The 13,783-nt window shown below is 29.8% G+C and overlaps 1 protein-coding gene across 20 annotated transcripts in view; it reads right to left on the reverse strand.

Annotated features, from left to right (window-relative positions):
- LOC145328765 (uncharacterized) overlaps window positions 1-13,783 on the reverse strand; it is a 173,387-nt gene that overhangs the window by 86,161 nt on the left and 73,443 nt on the right. For all 20 annotated transcript variants that reach the window (XR_013882591.1, XM_080172596.1, XM_080172600.1 and 17 more), the window contains 7 exons: window positions 13,613-13,713; window positions 13,191-13,253; window positions 12,616-12,696; window positions 7,083-7,165; window positions 6,605-6,692; window positions 6,084-6,128; window positions 3,857-3,935 (listed from right to left, as the gene is read on the reverse strand). Coding sequence is in view for 19 of the 20 variants with exons in the window: in XM_080172596.1 (XP_080028722.1) it covers window positions 3,857-3,935; window positions 6,084-6,128; window positions 6,605-6,692; window positions 7,083-7,165; window positions 12,616-12,696; window positions 13,191-13,253; window positions 13,613-13,713 (540 nt within the window). In the remaining variant the exon portion in view is untranslated. The remainder of the gene's footprint in view (window positions 1-3,856; window positions 3,936-6,083; window positions 6,129-6,604; window positions 6,693-7,082; window positions 7,166-12,615; window positions 12,697-13,190; window positions 13,254-13,612; window positions 13,714-13,783) is intronic.

Raw genomic sequence — 13,783 nt, forward strand, 5'->3', positions numbered from 1 at the left:
AAATCAAATTATATTTTAAATATATTCTTAAATTTTTTTTAAAAACCTAATAAGTTATAGAATAATGATAATAATAAGAAAAAATTTTTTTTTGTATTTTTTTTCTATATATAGAATAGGTTATGATTACGATGCAAAAAGCCGTGGGCGGTTTACATAAATAGCAGACGAATTATTTTAGTAGGGGGGAAGTAGTATTTTACGATGAAAAAGGGGTGAGTATTCATCCTCTTATCCTTTTTCCTTATGATTTCACTGCTAAACTATAGTTCTGCTATTGTATCAACAAAACAAACTTAAAATGTCACTATTAGAACAGTGTTAACTGAAAAATTAAAATCTCTTTGTAAGGCTTCAAAAATTTTAAATCTAATCATAATATTGACATTAATGACTGCAACTTATTGTCAGCACTAGATGTTCATGTTTAGCAAGGAATTTTTGTAATGTGACATGAAAAAATAGAAATGATAGGTGTGTTGATACTTAAAATAATGTACTTCATTATTTATATACAATATAACACTATAACAAGGGTGGTTATTTTCAGAAGTATAGTAGCAAAAAATCATTTAAAAGCAGAAAAGCACTTTGCAGTATAAATTAAGAATACTTACAATTAATTTCGGCCGGCTTCGTAATAACTTTTTTTGTGACATTTTTGTGCTATCAAAGAAGTGCCTGTTAAGGCTGAACTGATAAAATCCCCCCCCCCCCCTCAACAGTTCTGATACTTTTTTAAGTCATTGACATAGTCTTATGTATTATTTAGTTGTAGAGTAGGTGCGCTATTGATAAAATGACTCATTCTGATAAGAAAAGGCTTGGTTAGGTAGCGCATCTACTTTAGAAATAGGGTATGTCTATTCATTGTGTAATTGACGTGCCATGTTGTGAATGAAAGTTACAAAGATTAAAGCTTTTTACTTCAGAACAATGATTGGGTAAATCTTTTAAAGCAAATTTATATTTATTATTTCATTTTCAATAAAGTCCGATAAAAGGATTTCAAAGCTACGCTCCTAATGAAGATAGATGTGTGTTATTTTGTCAATCTAGTTTATGGGATCTAATCAAAGATATAAAGAACTATAGAATTACCATAGAATGATGAAAAAAAGGGTAAAAGACACGAAACTTTAATCTACTGACGTTTTTTCTAAACTAGTATAAAAATTAAGTTTTTGCCTTTATTAACGTTGCAAGATTTGACAATTGACAAATATGAAATGCTATATTCGACTTAAAATTGAAATATTAATGTAAAATTAAACTGATTATAAGCAATAAGCATTCTTTGAATCTCTATTATTTATAGTCTATTAAAATAATGTCAGACAAATGCATTCAACTTTTAGAAGATTTTTATAGTCCTATTCTGTCTCTCTTACATATAAGAAATTCAAGAGAAATAGACTTTTGTTCTTGTGTTATTAAAATAAGGATAAAAAAACCACTAAAACCAAACTGTTTTATTTCTTTTGTAGACCTCAAGAATTATAATTGAAAGGGTGAGACATCATTTCCACATAAGTTATCTTTTTTTAGATAAAGTAAAAAGAAATTCACCTTGATTTTTTATCACAACATTAAAAGCATCCATTCGAAATTTTTGCTGTTTCATCCTTTGGTTAATATAACAAAATCTGCCAAAATAATACTTCACCTAAATCAAGCTAAGTATTTTAAAGACCAATCATTGTTCCTTTAAATTAAAAATAAAAGGAAAATGAGATTTCTTAGATATATTCTTTAGCATTCATTCGTCATTAGACAAAAACATAAACTAATGTATTCTTTTAAAGATACCTTTTTTCAAAAACTACTCTTTATTCTATTAATAGTTTTAACTATAATACTAGAAGTATATTTCCAAATATGCCTTCCTAAAATTCCTTCAATTTTGCGACGCAATTATAAATATATCATTGTCTCTTCGTCTTTTTTTTATTTTTATAGTTATCCATTTTAGGCATTTGATTAATTAGTTTTAACAACAATAGAAACTTAATTAAATTGAAATCTTACAATATTAAAATAAAAAAAGTCAGCTATGTTACTTAAGGACGTACAAAAGGCATTTTAAATGGAAGCTGCGCAAACAAAAAGCTATCTAGTGGTTACTACTACATAGAAAAAACTTTCATTTAAAACGGTCCTTGATATTCTACCCTTAAAATATCAGATTTTTAACAATATCATAAACATTTATATTTTTTTTGCTTTTTACTTGTTTAAAGGCATCTCAGTTTGTTTAAAAATAAAAATAACTTTTTTAGTATTAATATTACAAGACATTTTAGAAATGAGACCATTAAATAAAAAGAAAAAACATATCAAGCTATTTTCAAATGGTCCTATGTGTTTAATAAAAGTAACCACTTTTTACTGAGTGTCAAAAATCTGTGTCTAAAAACGGTGCACAAAAATCCGGTCAGAAAGAATCCTATAGGACGCGTGCATGTTTAATATCCTAGATGTTTAATATCCTAGATGCCCATTTTGTTTTTACATTAAAGTTCTTTTAAAGCAGGTTTAATTTAATTTACAATAATTTTAATGATATAATATATTTCCTTTATTTTATTTTTACAAAATTGAATGAAATATCGGTGGTTTCCCTCAAAGTGCATAGTCAAGCAAAAACATTCCCCCCTTATTTTGAAATAAATTGAGATTTAGAGAGAGGAATGTGTTATATTGAGTATTGGGTAGCCTCACAGGGGTTAGGCGTAAAAATGAGTACCCTTCCCCGTTTTCTTCTTTGAATTTTTAAAAAGAACAGGGAGGGGGGGTGAGGTTGAGGAAAAACACTAAAAATATTTGAAGAAGGGGAAAAATAAATCAAAAGAAGTTGAAAAATTCAAATGAATTAAAACTATATAAGGACCTAGATAGACTTTTCTCCGTGCAATATGTCTTATCTTTGACGGAAGGCAAAGTTAAAGACAAAAATTTGGTTTGAATGTCAAATCCTTGTCTATGGTTATAGCTATAAAAGGTGTTGAGTAATTTAAACCCTAGTGTACACGAAACTACGCATTTTTTACAATTGTTCATAAAAGAGGTCGGTCTAGTTTTTAGCTACTGTTATTTGTCTACTCTAAATGACTTTTAACTTTTTGCCTTATTGTCAAATAAGGGCTTGATTTAAGGACAAAAAATTATTTTGAAAAAGAAATGAATAGTCGAACAGGGAAGGCATAAATTATTTAACCAAAAGTCATATTAACTATTTAAGAAATAAACGATATGAAAAACGCTTTTTTCCATTTAAATTAACAATTATTGCCATAGAACTAATTAATTTGTTGCTTTTTAAAAATTACATAACAAAATAACTTATAAACAAAAAAAGTTAATTGTATATCCAGGTTTAAAAACGATACCTTTTTGCCAACGTTCAAATCGCTAGTAACATACTTTCTCAATTTTTAGTTGTCGTTTATATAATCTGCTTAAACCACTTTATTTTCATTGGTAATTTAAAACAAGAAACCTACATTGCTTAAAACTAATAAAGTTAAAAAAAAGAAAATATCAAACTGTTATATACTTTATTGCGCTACTATTTTTTTTTCTTTCAAGAACCATCTAAAGAATGGATTTATTATTACTTGGATCCTACACCAGATTTTAATTTTCTCTAATAAAGTGAACTCTGTAGCTGGCTTAAATAACGATCTTTCCCATTCCCCATCCTCTCCCCTCCTACTGAACAACCGGCCCAACCAATATTTGCAACCTAAATTGAGAGGAATATTTTTCTCCTGTAATATCTAAGTATATTCTACATCTATTATCTCATGAAATGTTTATTTTCTTTACTGTATTATTTTACTTTGAAGAAACTTACCTTTTTACCATCGTTCCAGTCGCTTGTAAAATTATGAATAGGAATGTTGGGCAGTTTGTTCTGTAACCAGCCCATCAATCTAAAATACCAAAACAATCAATAAATGAATTATATAACATTTATATTTATGTACTCCTTGATGTCTATATGATTGACAGGCTAACTTATTAATAGCACTTTAAGGTAGGCCAGTTATATTAATGATAAATATATGTCTGCATATGGCAAAAATATGTCTTATGTTAAGATTATTGTAGATACATGTTAATCAAAATGCAGACGTGAATATCAGACAAATCAGATCCTGTAACAGTATTTAATAGAATTTAATAAATGTTAAATAATTTTTTTTTCTTCATTACATAGAGATTATTTTAATCTTAACAGAGTAATGCTAAATTAAAAAATTTAAACAAATATGAAAACAAATTAGTTAATTACTAATGAAGTCTTGATTATCATTTTGATAAACTTGTTATTTCCAAATGTCCATTCAAAACTAATTCAGATGTTAACGTTTCATATATTTAAATTTCAGATAGCCTGATATCTAGTTGCCGAATGTGTACGCAGTTTCCTGGGTGTTTCCTCATCCTAGCTCAATATTTACTACTAGCTAAAAATCTTCAAACTTCCCTCAAAAAATTCAAAATTTGAATGTATAAACGATTTATACATTATAAATTATAAATTTGAATTTTTAAAATTTGGATTTTTTTTTGAAAAGTTTGAAGCTTTTTTAGCTAGTAGTAAATAATGAGCTAGGATGAGGAAACACTCAGGAAACTGCGTACACATTCGGCAACTAGATATCAGGCTATCAAATTTCATGTTAAAGGTGTGTTCATAAAATAGTTTAATCAAATTTTGATTTAACTCTACTTGAAATAAAAAGCAATGCATCTCATTAACATAAAGTTTTCTATGATACTATCCTTATGTTCATTTTGGAACTATTAAAAACTCGATTTCAATAAATAATTTTTTTTCCGAATTAATAAAAAATATTTTTAAGTTGATAAATATAAGTTAAGAAGATTTAAGAATAAAAGTGTATATGTTTATTTAACCAACAATTTCATTCAAGAATTAAAGTTTTATGTTGATACAATTACAGCACATAATTTAACAGGTATTGTATGATGACCCAAAGTTGTTCTATATATTAATAGACCTAATATAACTAGATGGTCCATCTGAACCATTAATTCATCAAATTTAAAAAATGGATCCCATAAAAGACATACAACTTTGTTTATTTTTTGCATTCAAGTGATTCAAGCGACGAAATATTTCGAAGGTGTAATTTCTAGATAGCTAACTTTATCCTAAAGAACTCAACTATTCATAGCTAATCCCTAATCTGTACATAATTTAAGCCAATGACATGTCTGGAATGTACCTCCACTGTTCTCCAATTAACCGATTCATAGAGTATGTCCCTAGATTATCTCTATTTATATATTTCATGTCACTAATCAGATAAGAAAGTGACAAAATTAATCTAAAACCTATCAGTAATAGGACAAGTATAGAGGGAATTGACAATGACAATAAAAAAAATGATATCCACATTCTATATTTCTTTTTAACTTATTTTATTTAGATTTGTATTCCTTGTTAACATGTCTCATTTTATAATTTTATATCCTAATAATAATGTTTTCATAATAATGATACAAAAATTTTCGATTTCCAATAAATTTTCCAGTAAAAATGTATCCTTTTATAAAACGGAAACATTGTATTTTAAACAAGTGTTCTTTTTATTCTCTTTTTTGCAAACAGAAATCAATTTTGTGCAAATATGCAGGGAGGGAAAATATAATGAAAGAAAAAATCTTCCAAAAATGTTTTTTTTAAACTAAAAGGTAGAGTTTTGCATGAAAAAAAATAAGGAGGAGAATTAATTTATCGACCATTGTCTTATTCCCTATATTACTGTATCAAATCCCAAAGTCAATCATAATGTAAAATTGCAGTTTATAATAAAATGTGATTTTTAGGAATTTTAAAAAGACATATCTAAGAAGCGCAGCTACTCTACACATTGTGTATATCCTTGCATTTTATGTTGGAAGGGAAGAGGTACCCTCATCAAAACATTTATAATCATTCTCTGAACTTTACTGTAAAGTAGATTCATATTGTTTAAGTGGTCAATAAGATTTAGAGACATCCTTTTACTTTTAGAAAGATGTTTAGGTATAATAAAGATAAAACTGACCTTTCTTTAGGTGTCTTCTCCGACATACCTCCACCTAGCTCAGGCCTACAAATAGAAAATTAAATTAGAGTTTTTTTTATATAAGGTTATTAAGAAATTTATTTTTTTCAATAATCCTTTATTATTCATCTTCTGGAAACACATTTTTTTCAACAATTGAACAAATTAACAATTGCGTAACTAACTATGCAACATAGGTAATTGTTTAACACATGTGTTAAAAAAATCGCAAAAAATGTAAAGTATACATGTATACGTGATTGATTAAAACTTTTTTATGAAAGCCTCGAGGTACCAACATCCCAACTGTTTCAGATAACATTAACCAACCTTTAAACGACTTTAGTATGGAAGTTCTAACTTTTCGTTCTATTTATTATGACACAGGTACATCTTTTAACGGCTATAGGCCCAGATTCGAACCCATCACCCATCAGACTATAGAAATTACCGTCTTAATGCCCTTTTTTAGCATTTAATTAATGTGTTGAAGCGTTGCAAATTATAAAAAATTAACTTACCCATCATACATAGGCATTGTGATAGAATAATGAAGAATAAGTGTCCACACTAAGCCCATAATTAACTTCAACTTCTTGTCAGTTATATCTAAAAAAGAATACATATATTAGCACACATACAAACACTAAATGGTACATAATTGATCAGCCTATAATTAATTATTCCCGAAAGTTGAATTCCATGTGCATAGAAAAATGAGAATAATTTAATTTTTAAAATTTGATTATAGAGATCCCTAGCTTATAATATTGTACTTTGTTGTCGTAGGAATCATTTATCCAAAAATCAGATAGATAAGATAATTATATAATATAACAAGTTTTTGTCAAAAGTAAAAAATCAGCATGTTTTAAATGGACGTACGGATTTCATGTTAACGTTTATAGTGTTGTTACGCTTCATAAATTGTCCTAACTGTTATGTGGGAATCATTAAGTAAAGTTTGAAATTGATGGGACAATTATAACATGAACATACCTGTAGAGTCAATATTGACTAGATGAACACCTTCTGCCTCCAGAAACTTCAAAGCTATGCTCACGTTTTCTAGCTTTTGGGATCTAAATAATAAAAAAATTATTGAACTTATTTTACATTTTAGTCATATCTTCCAATCAAACAATTACAAAAAAATGATTAAGTCTATGCCCCTCCTTTGCTAATCTATAACACAAAGTAGAACGATGTCTGTCCGTCTGTCTGTCCGTCTGAAGCTTAAGATCTCAGTAGCCACTGAACCGATTGGGCTCTACTTTTCAGGGATTATACCTACTGGTCCTGTGATGGTTTTAAGCTATTTTCTTGGGGGGTGGGACACCTCCAACCCCCCAAATAACAAAAAAATCCTCCCCCCATTTTTTTTATTGCAGAAGATTTCCTGGTCCTTTTACGAATTTCACCTCAATTTATTTTTGATCACCTCTTGGGGCAAAGCCCCTAGAGGCTAGGGGCGAAGCCGCTAGTGTTTTATAATTTAGAGCCTACTACCCTAGCATCTTGGGGCTCTGTATTCACCAACAAGGTAGAGAGGTGCTAAAAATTGGCTTGAAACCAACCCAAGTCTTGAAAATGAAATAGTCTAAAACTATTACAGGACCTATTTGAAACTTACCCAAAATGGAGAACCCAATAGGTTCAATAGTTATTGAGATCTTAAGCTTAAGACAAAATAAAACTTTACTACTTTATATAAAAGGATAGCTTTTTCTTTACATTGACAAATTTATCCCATTAATTCAACTATAAAAAAAAAACTATTAAATCTGCAAGTTAGATTACATTAGTCAATCTTTTTTACTCATCATTCAAAATACTTCCTATATTCAAATTTTTCAAGATTGGACTTTTGCGAACATGCATCACTTGCTTATGTAATATTTGCCAATTATTGATTAACATTAAACACACTTAACTGTAGGGTTTCATATTTACAAAATAAGACAATAATAGCGGACATATAAAGAAATGATAGTTAAGAATAAGAATTAAAGATAAAGCTATAAATTGTGCTGTTGAAAGATTTAACTTTCCAGCAATTTAGTAGTGTGATAGCTTTGCAGAAGTGAATGCACCCTTCCCCCCTATGGCCTGCCCTGCGCTAGATTTCAATTAAGATTTGCTCTGACTCCACTGAACATGCAAAGTAACTTGAAACCCAGGAAGAAAGGGGATATGACATATGAAGAAAACCATTTATTCCGTTCTAAACACGAGAAGCATTATTTTATGCAGTTAATTTTTTTTTCTGTAGAAAACATCCGGAAAAAAAATTACTTTTGTTAAATAATAACTTTTTTTTGATCATTTGAAAAGTTTGAAGAAAATAAAGTTGACACCTTAAAATCGTATTTTGAAAATCTTTCAGCAGATATTAAATGAAAGATTATAAGATTAAAACCAGTTTTGTTGACCCCGGGGGGGGGGGGGGGGAGCAAGGCAGGGGATATTAAAATTGGTACTAATTTCAAATTTTTATTTTAATATTTATGGAAAATTATCTGTAAAACGATGCCATACATGATTTTTCCGCATGACTCAGAACCGGTTCTTATCCACCGGAAATTAATCGGTTTCGAATCCTTATACTAAAGTAACAGGATGTTTGTCTGTCTGTGTGTCTGTCTGTACCGAAGGATCTCGCTAACCGCTGAACCGATCGGGTTCAGGGATAAGGGATGGGAAACCTGACCGAAAATTAGGTCCCAGCCTCCTTTTAAAAGTGATGGGGCAACTTTTCTTTTTTGCCTATAAAATCAACTCATTTCCCCCAGTTCCTCATTGGCTGTAGGCCAATATCCAATAGCCAGAAACTTGCTTTTAGCATTAACCAATTAATTAATAACAAACGCGTCCCCCAGTTCATTATTGGCTAAATTAATTCAACCAAACATAAATTTCTGCTATTAGAAAGACAACAATGGAAATTTTCTGCTATTAGAATGACAACAATATATATGACGTTCAATCACATCAACTTATTATTAAATTTACACATTAATAAATGTCCATATAGCAAAACATAAATTGAGAGATCGTTTTTTGAAGACTGAGTAGGATTCAACATTTTATACTTTAGAACAATGTGAAAAACTCATGTCTTTAGACAATTTAAAAGTTATAATTTCATGTGGAATTGATAACCCATCTAAATGATCACAAATACAAAACTAGTTCAATATGTAAATAAAAGTGTACTGTGTTTTGTTAAAAATAAAATTTCATTAATTTTGGTAAAAATTATTGCACACTTAATTGAACTTTTCTGTTAATATTTAACGTAAATAAATTTTTTTTTTAAATTCTTAATTTATATGTTTGCTATGGAACAATTAGTTGATAGAATGTTACCCATGTACTTATTCAATTCTACTTAATTTATTTATTAAAGCTGGGGAGCTAAAGCGGTGTTTACTTCTATATACAAATTTTGGGGTGAAGTAGATCCCCCCTTAAAATGTTTGAAAATAAATCAGATTTAACCATCTCAAAAAAAACTTTTTTTTAAATGGGGGGGGGGGGGGTTGGCGAAGTAATAACGGGATTCTACTAAAAGCCACTAACATATTGGTTCTTTGAAAAGTTTTTATTATATTTTATGATAGGTGAAATCAACTACCTGAATTCTATTCTATACTTTTTTTCTTTGCATTCATATAATAGCTATTTCATCATTGTTCATAGTTTTCAAATCTAACTACTGCGTCATCCCGAAACTAGTTTTTTAGGCCTAGTTGGAAAATAGGCCTGGAATAATATTTTCTTACGTTTCCCATCCCTTATCCCTGATCGGGTTCTCGTTAACAGGGTAGCTTCTCATAAGTCCCGGGAAGGTTTATAACTATTTTGGGGGAGGGTACTACCACCCTCCCAAAAGAAATGACAAAAAATCGAATTTTTTTTAAATTTAGGGGAGACTTCAACGTCAAATAAGGTGGTATCGTACATAAAAAATTAACTTTAACAAACAAAAACATTTAAAGTGCCACTAGAGGCCTCTAGGGGCGTAGCCGCTAGTGAGGGATAAAGAAATACTGTAAACAGTACTTACTTATCCCTGACGGAGTTACTCGCTGTCCTATACACTTTCATTCTAATTTGATTAGGGATAGGAATACGTTTTGCACCAGAAAAAAATCGAAGCAGCTTATAGTGCATAATAGAAAATGACGTCAAACAATACATATGCCCAATGATAGGCCAGTATACATTTTAATATTGGTCGATTACAACAAATGCTAGTTATCATGGGTCATTTGTATTGTATGACGTCATTTTTTTTATAAATTCCAAAATTCATTTTTTTTCTGCATTTTACCTTTTGGTGTCTTTGACAAAGAAAATAATTAAATATCTTAAAACCTTTCTTTTAGCATGATGTTTTTCGTTGGATTAAATATCCTCTCTGGTGAATAAGTAAAGTCTATATATGTAATTTTACACATGTACAAAATATCTTGCTTTGACCAGGGATGAGGGGAATTCAAACAAACAAAAAGGTTAAGAAGATGAAATGTAACAAATGATTAAGTATTCACATGTACAGTACAGCGATAAGATACTATTTTTTAAAATCATTATATTAGAGAAGATATTGAAACCTAGGCTACCAAGTTTGATTATAATTTGTACCTTGATACTAACACTAAGTCCACTTTTTATTTTAGAATATGGGATTTCTTCAAAAGCTTCAAGTTTTAAGAAAAAATAGGGATGTAAATAATTGAATCAGTTTTTATTGTTATTTGCCGCAACTTTAATAGGGTTTAAATATTCAAATCAAAACGTAAACTTCACATCTGATTTTATACTAAAGACAAAACAAGCCATTGGGCTTTAAATTACTCTGGTACCCAAATGGTTATATTTACTTATCTTATTAGTAAGCACAGAAATAATGGACACTTTTTCTGAATTTTGAACTAGTATTTATAAAGTATCACTCAATAATTTTAATTAACAGAAAGGGTAATCTTTTTGATCGCCATTTGGTAAGCAAAGTATTTAAATCTTTGGTCCATTTGCTTATCTCTTAAGATCCCTGGGTATATATAAGAGTGCATATAGGTGTGCAGTAAATAACAGACATAGAACAATGTACAGTTTTTATACTATTACAACAAATATGTATATGTTTCTTTTTTACTTCATAGCACATACAAGCATTTAACTTGGTATGTTTCGAGAATTTAGCAAAAGTCTGTTTCTTAAAATTTTACAATTTTTTTATTAATACAATGTATTTATAACATTTACGATTTGTGTAAAAGCTTTTCCAGTATTGCTTCGAAACCGATTAACATAAGCTGGATTAGACCGGTTCTAAGCCACACTGCAAAAACTTTTATCGTATCGTATTGTATCTAGTTTTCTACGAATATAAATATGTACAATCATAATATCAAAACTAGTTTTATTAGTTAGCGCCTTCGGCATCAAAAATGGTGTTAATCTTATAATTGTACTTTTTTTTATATTCGCGGAAAGCTGTTTATGACACGATGAGATAAATAACTATTCTCAAGATAAAAAAAGCCCATACAAATAATTGAAGGAACCGAAGTTAACATTTCAAATTGGAACATTTATTTTTTATAGCTCAAAATTCAACTAGAAAGGAAAAACACCCGCGAATAACATAAAGTTGTGAAATGTCAAAATATTTGAGTGAAATATTATGGGGAGGTTTTATTCTCAATATTTTTAACATTTCACCATATAACAATATGCTGGGAAGGTTTACTTCATATTTTTATTATTATTTTAGAGGGTTTTTGTAAAATTTTGTTTCTGATTTCCTTTACATGTAATATTAATACTAACTATTAGCAGATCAAAGGAACTTTTTCTTACAAGTACAATTATATGTATGTATTGGAAGAATTAATGTAATAAGTATAGATGTATAACCAAGACAACTACAGGGCCCCAGTCTTGAGGACCTTTTTCTTTTACTTTCTGCTTTTTTGTAGCGTCTTTTTGTGTTAATATTTATGATTCTATTGGCTGATATTCAAACACCCAATTGAAAGTGAGGACATACAGTTGTTTACCCCTAAGTAAGTTAGACATCTCCTTTAATTTTGCCGTAAATAAAAAAGAATATTTTGCCTTAAACTTTTCCAGGTCATTTAGAGTCCTTTAATGTTTACATACCTATTGTTTCATTAATATTATTAAAAGCTGAAAACTATAGTATGAAAAATAGTCATCAATGCAATGATGTTTACTTTTGACCAACAGATAGGTAGAAGCAAAAACGCAGCTATTTTTAAGTCTTACATGAATATTAGAGTAAACAATAGAGGTGGAAGGGGATAAATAACAGAATGCCTCCACCCCGAGGACCCTGTTCCGACTCTCAATTGGGTCTTTGAAAATCAGCCAATGGCGTCGGAAATATTATCACAGCTATAATAGAGCAGAAAGCAAGTTGATAGCAGACAAAAAAGGTCCCAAACAGATGGATCCAGGTAGTTGTCTGGTTATACATCTATATTTATAGATTTATTACCTGAATGCAGTTTTCTTATTATGCCTTGGCATTTTCTTGCCACTTAGGACTTCCAGTAGGGCTATTAGTTTCAACCCATCACTAAAAAAAGAAAATTTTATTTGTTTTAGGTAAGCTTCACATAGGTCCTGTGATGGTTTCAGGCTATTTTATTTTCAGATTTAAGTCTATAAGTAGGTTTAAGCCATTTTTCTAGCCCCTAACTTCCCTTTTAAATACAGAATCCCTATAGGCTAGAGTAGTAGCCATTAGTTGTTTTTAGAACATATGATAAGTTTAATTATTTAAATGTCCTTATTGCTATTGATCAATAACTCTGACACAGTTGATAACAACAGCAAGACACTGATATCCCAACTATTGTAGACCACTAACTCTTTACTTACACGACCTTTGTCCTTACTGTGCATGGTAATTAGTTGCACCAAGGCATTTCCCCACCTCTAAATATTAATATCGCTGATCTGACTTAGCAGCAATAGGTAAAGTTTATTGTCTTTAGATCTTACGCTGTTTGGGTCGGGATTCGAACCTATTACCTCCAAAACGACGAGGTAATATGGAAAGCTAATCACCTGAAATCTGTCTCTAAGTCGTCTATGCTTGTGCCGGCCTGGCGCAAGTGTTCGTTTACCCATCTGAACATTTATAACAACATTTTTTTTTTACAGATTTTTAAACTTTCTACTTCCTTATATTATATTCCTGTGGCTTTCTATAAGTTGTGTCTAGATGGAACGTTGCAATTTTCATCCAAAAAAAAAGTAATAAACTTTAGTAACGCATTACAGACAGACAGTCAGTGTTAGGGTTCAAAAGTTTTATAGAATTAAAAGGCCTAGGTTAATAAAACTGGTATAGATTTTATGATCTTTATTTTAATTTTCGTAAAAAATCATCTGTAATACTTTTCACCATAGCTGATAACCGGTTCTAATCATCCAGCGGACATTAATCGGTTTAAAAGTCATACTGATAAAAAAAATGTTTGTCATCCCTGGTGAAGGTATTCTGCTGGATTCTCTTCCACTCTGCATTGTCAGCCAACTCTCTCTCCGCGTTCGCCATCGCCTCGTCAAACTCCTCCTCTTGCTCGCCCTACAAAAAATATATATTTTTAAGGATTGAACTCTTTGTTGACAATTTATGTAGTTTATACTAATTTTAA

The sequence above is a fragment of the Acartia tonsa genome, chromosome 9, assembly GCF_053477335.1.
Source record: "Acartia tonsa isolate MP-2025a chromosome 9, ASM5347733v1, whole genome shotgun sequence".
NCBI lineage: Eukaryota > Metazoa > Arthropoda > Copepoda > Calanoida > Acartiidae > Acartia > Acartia tonsa.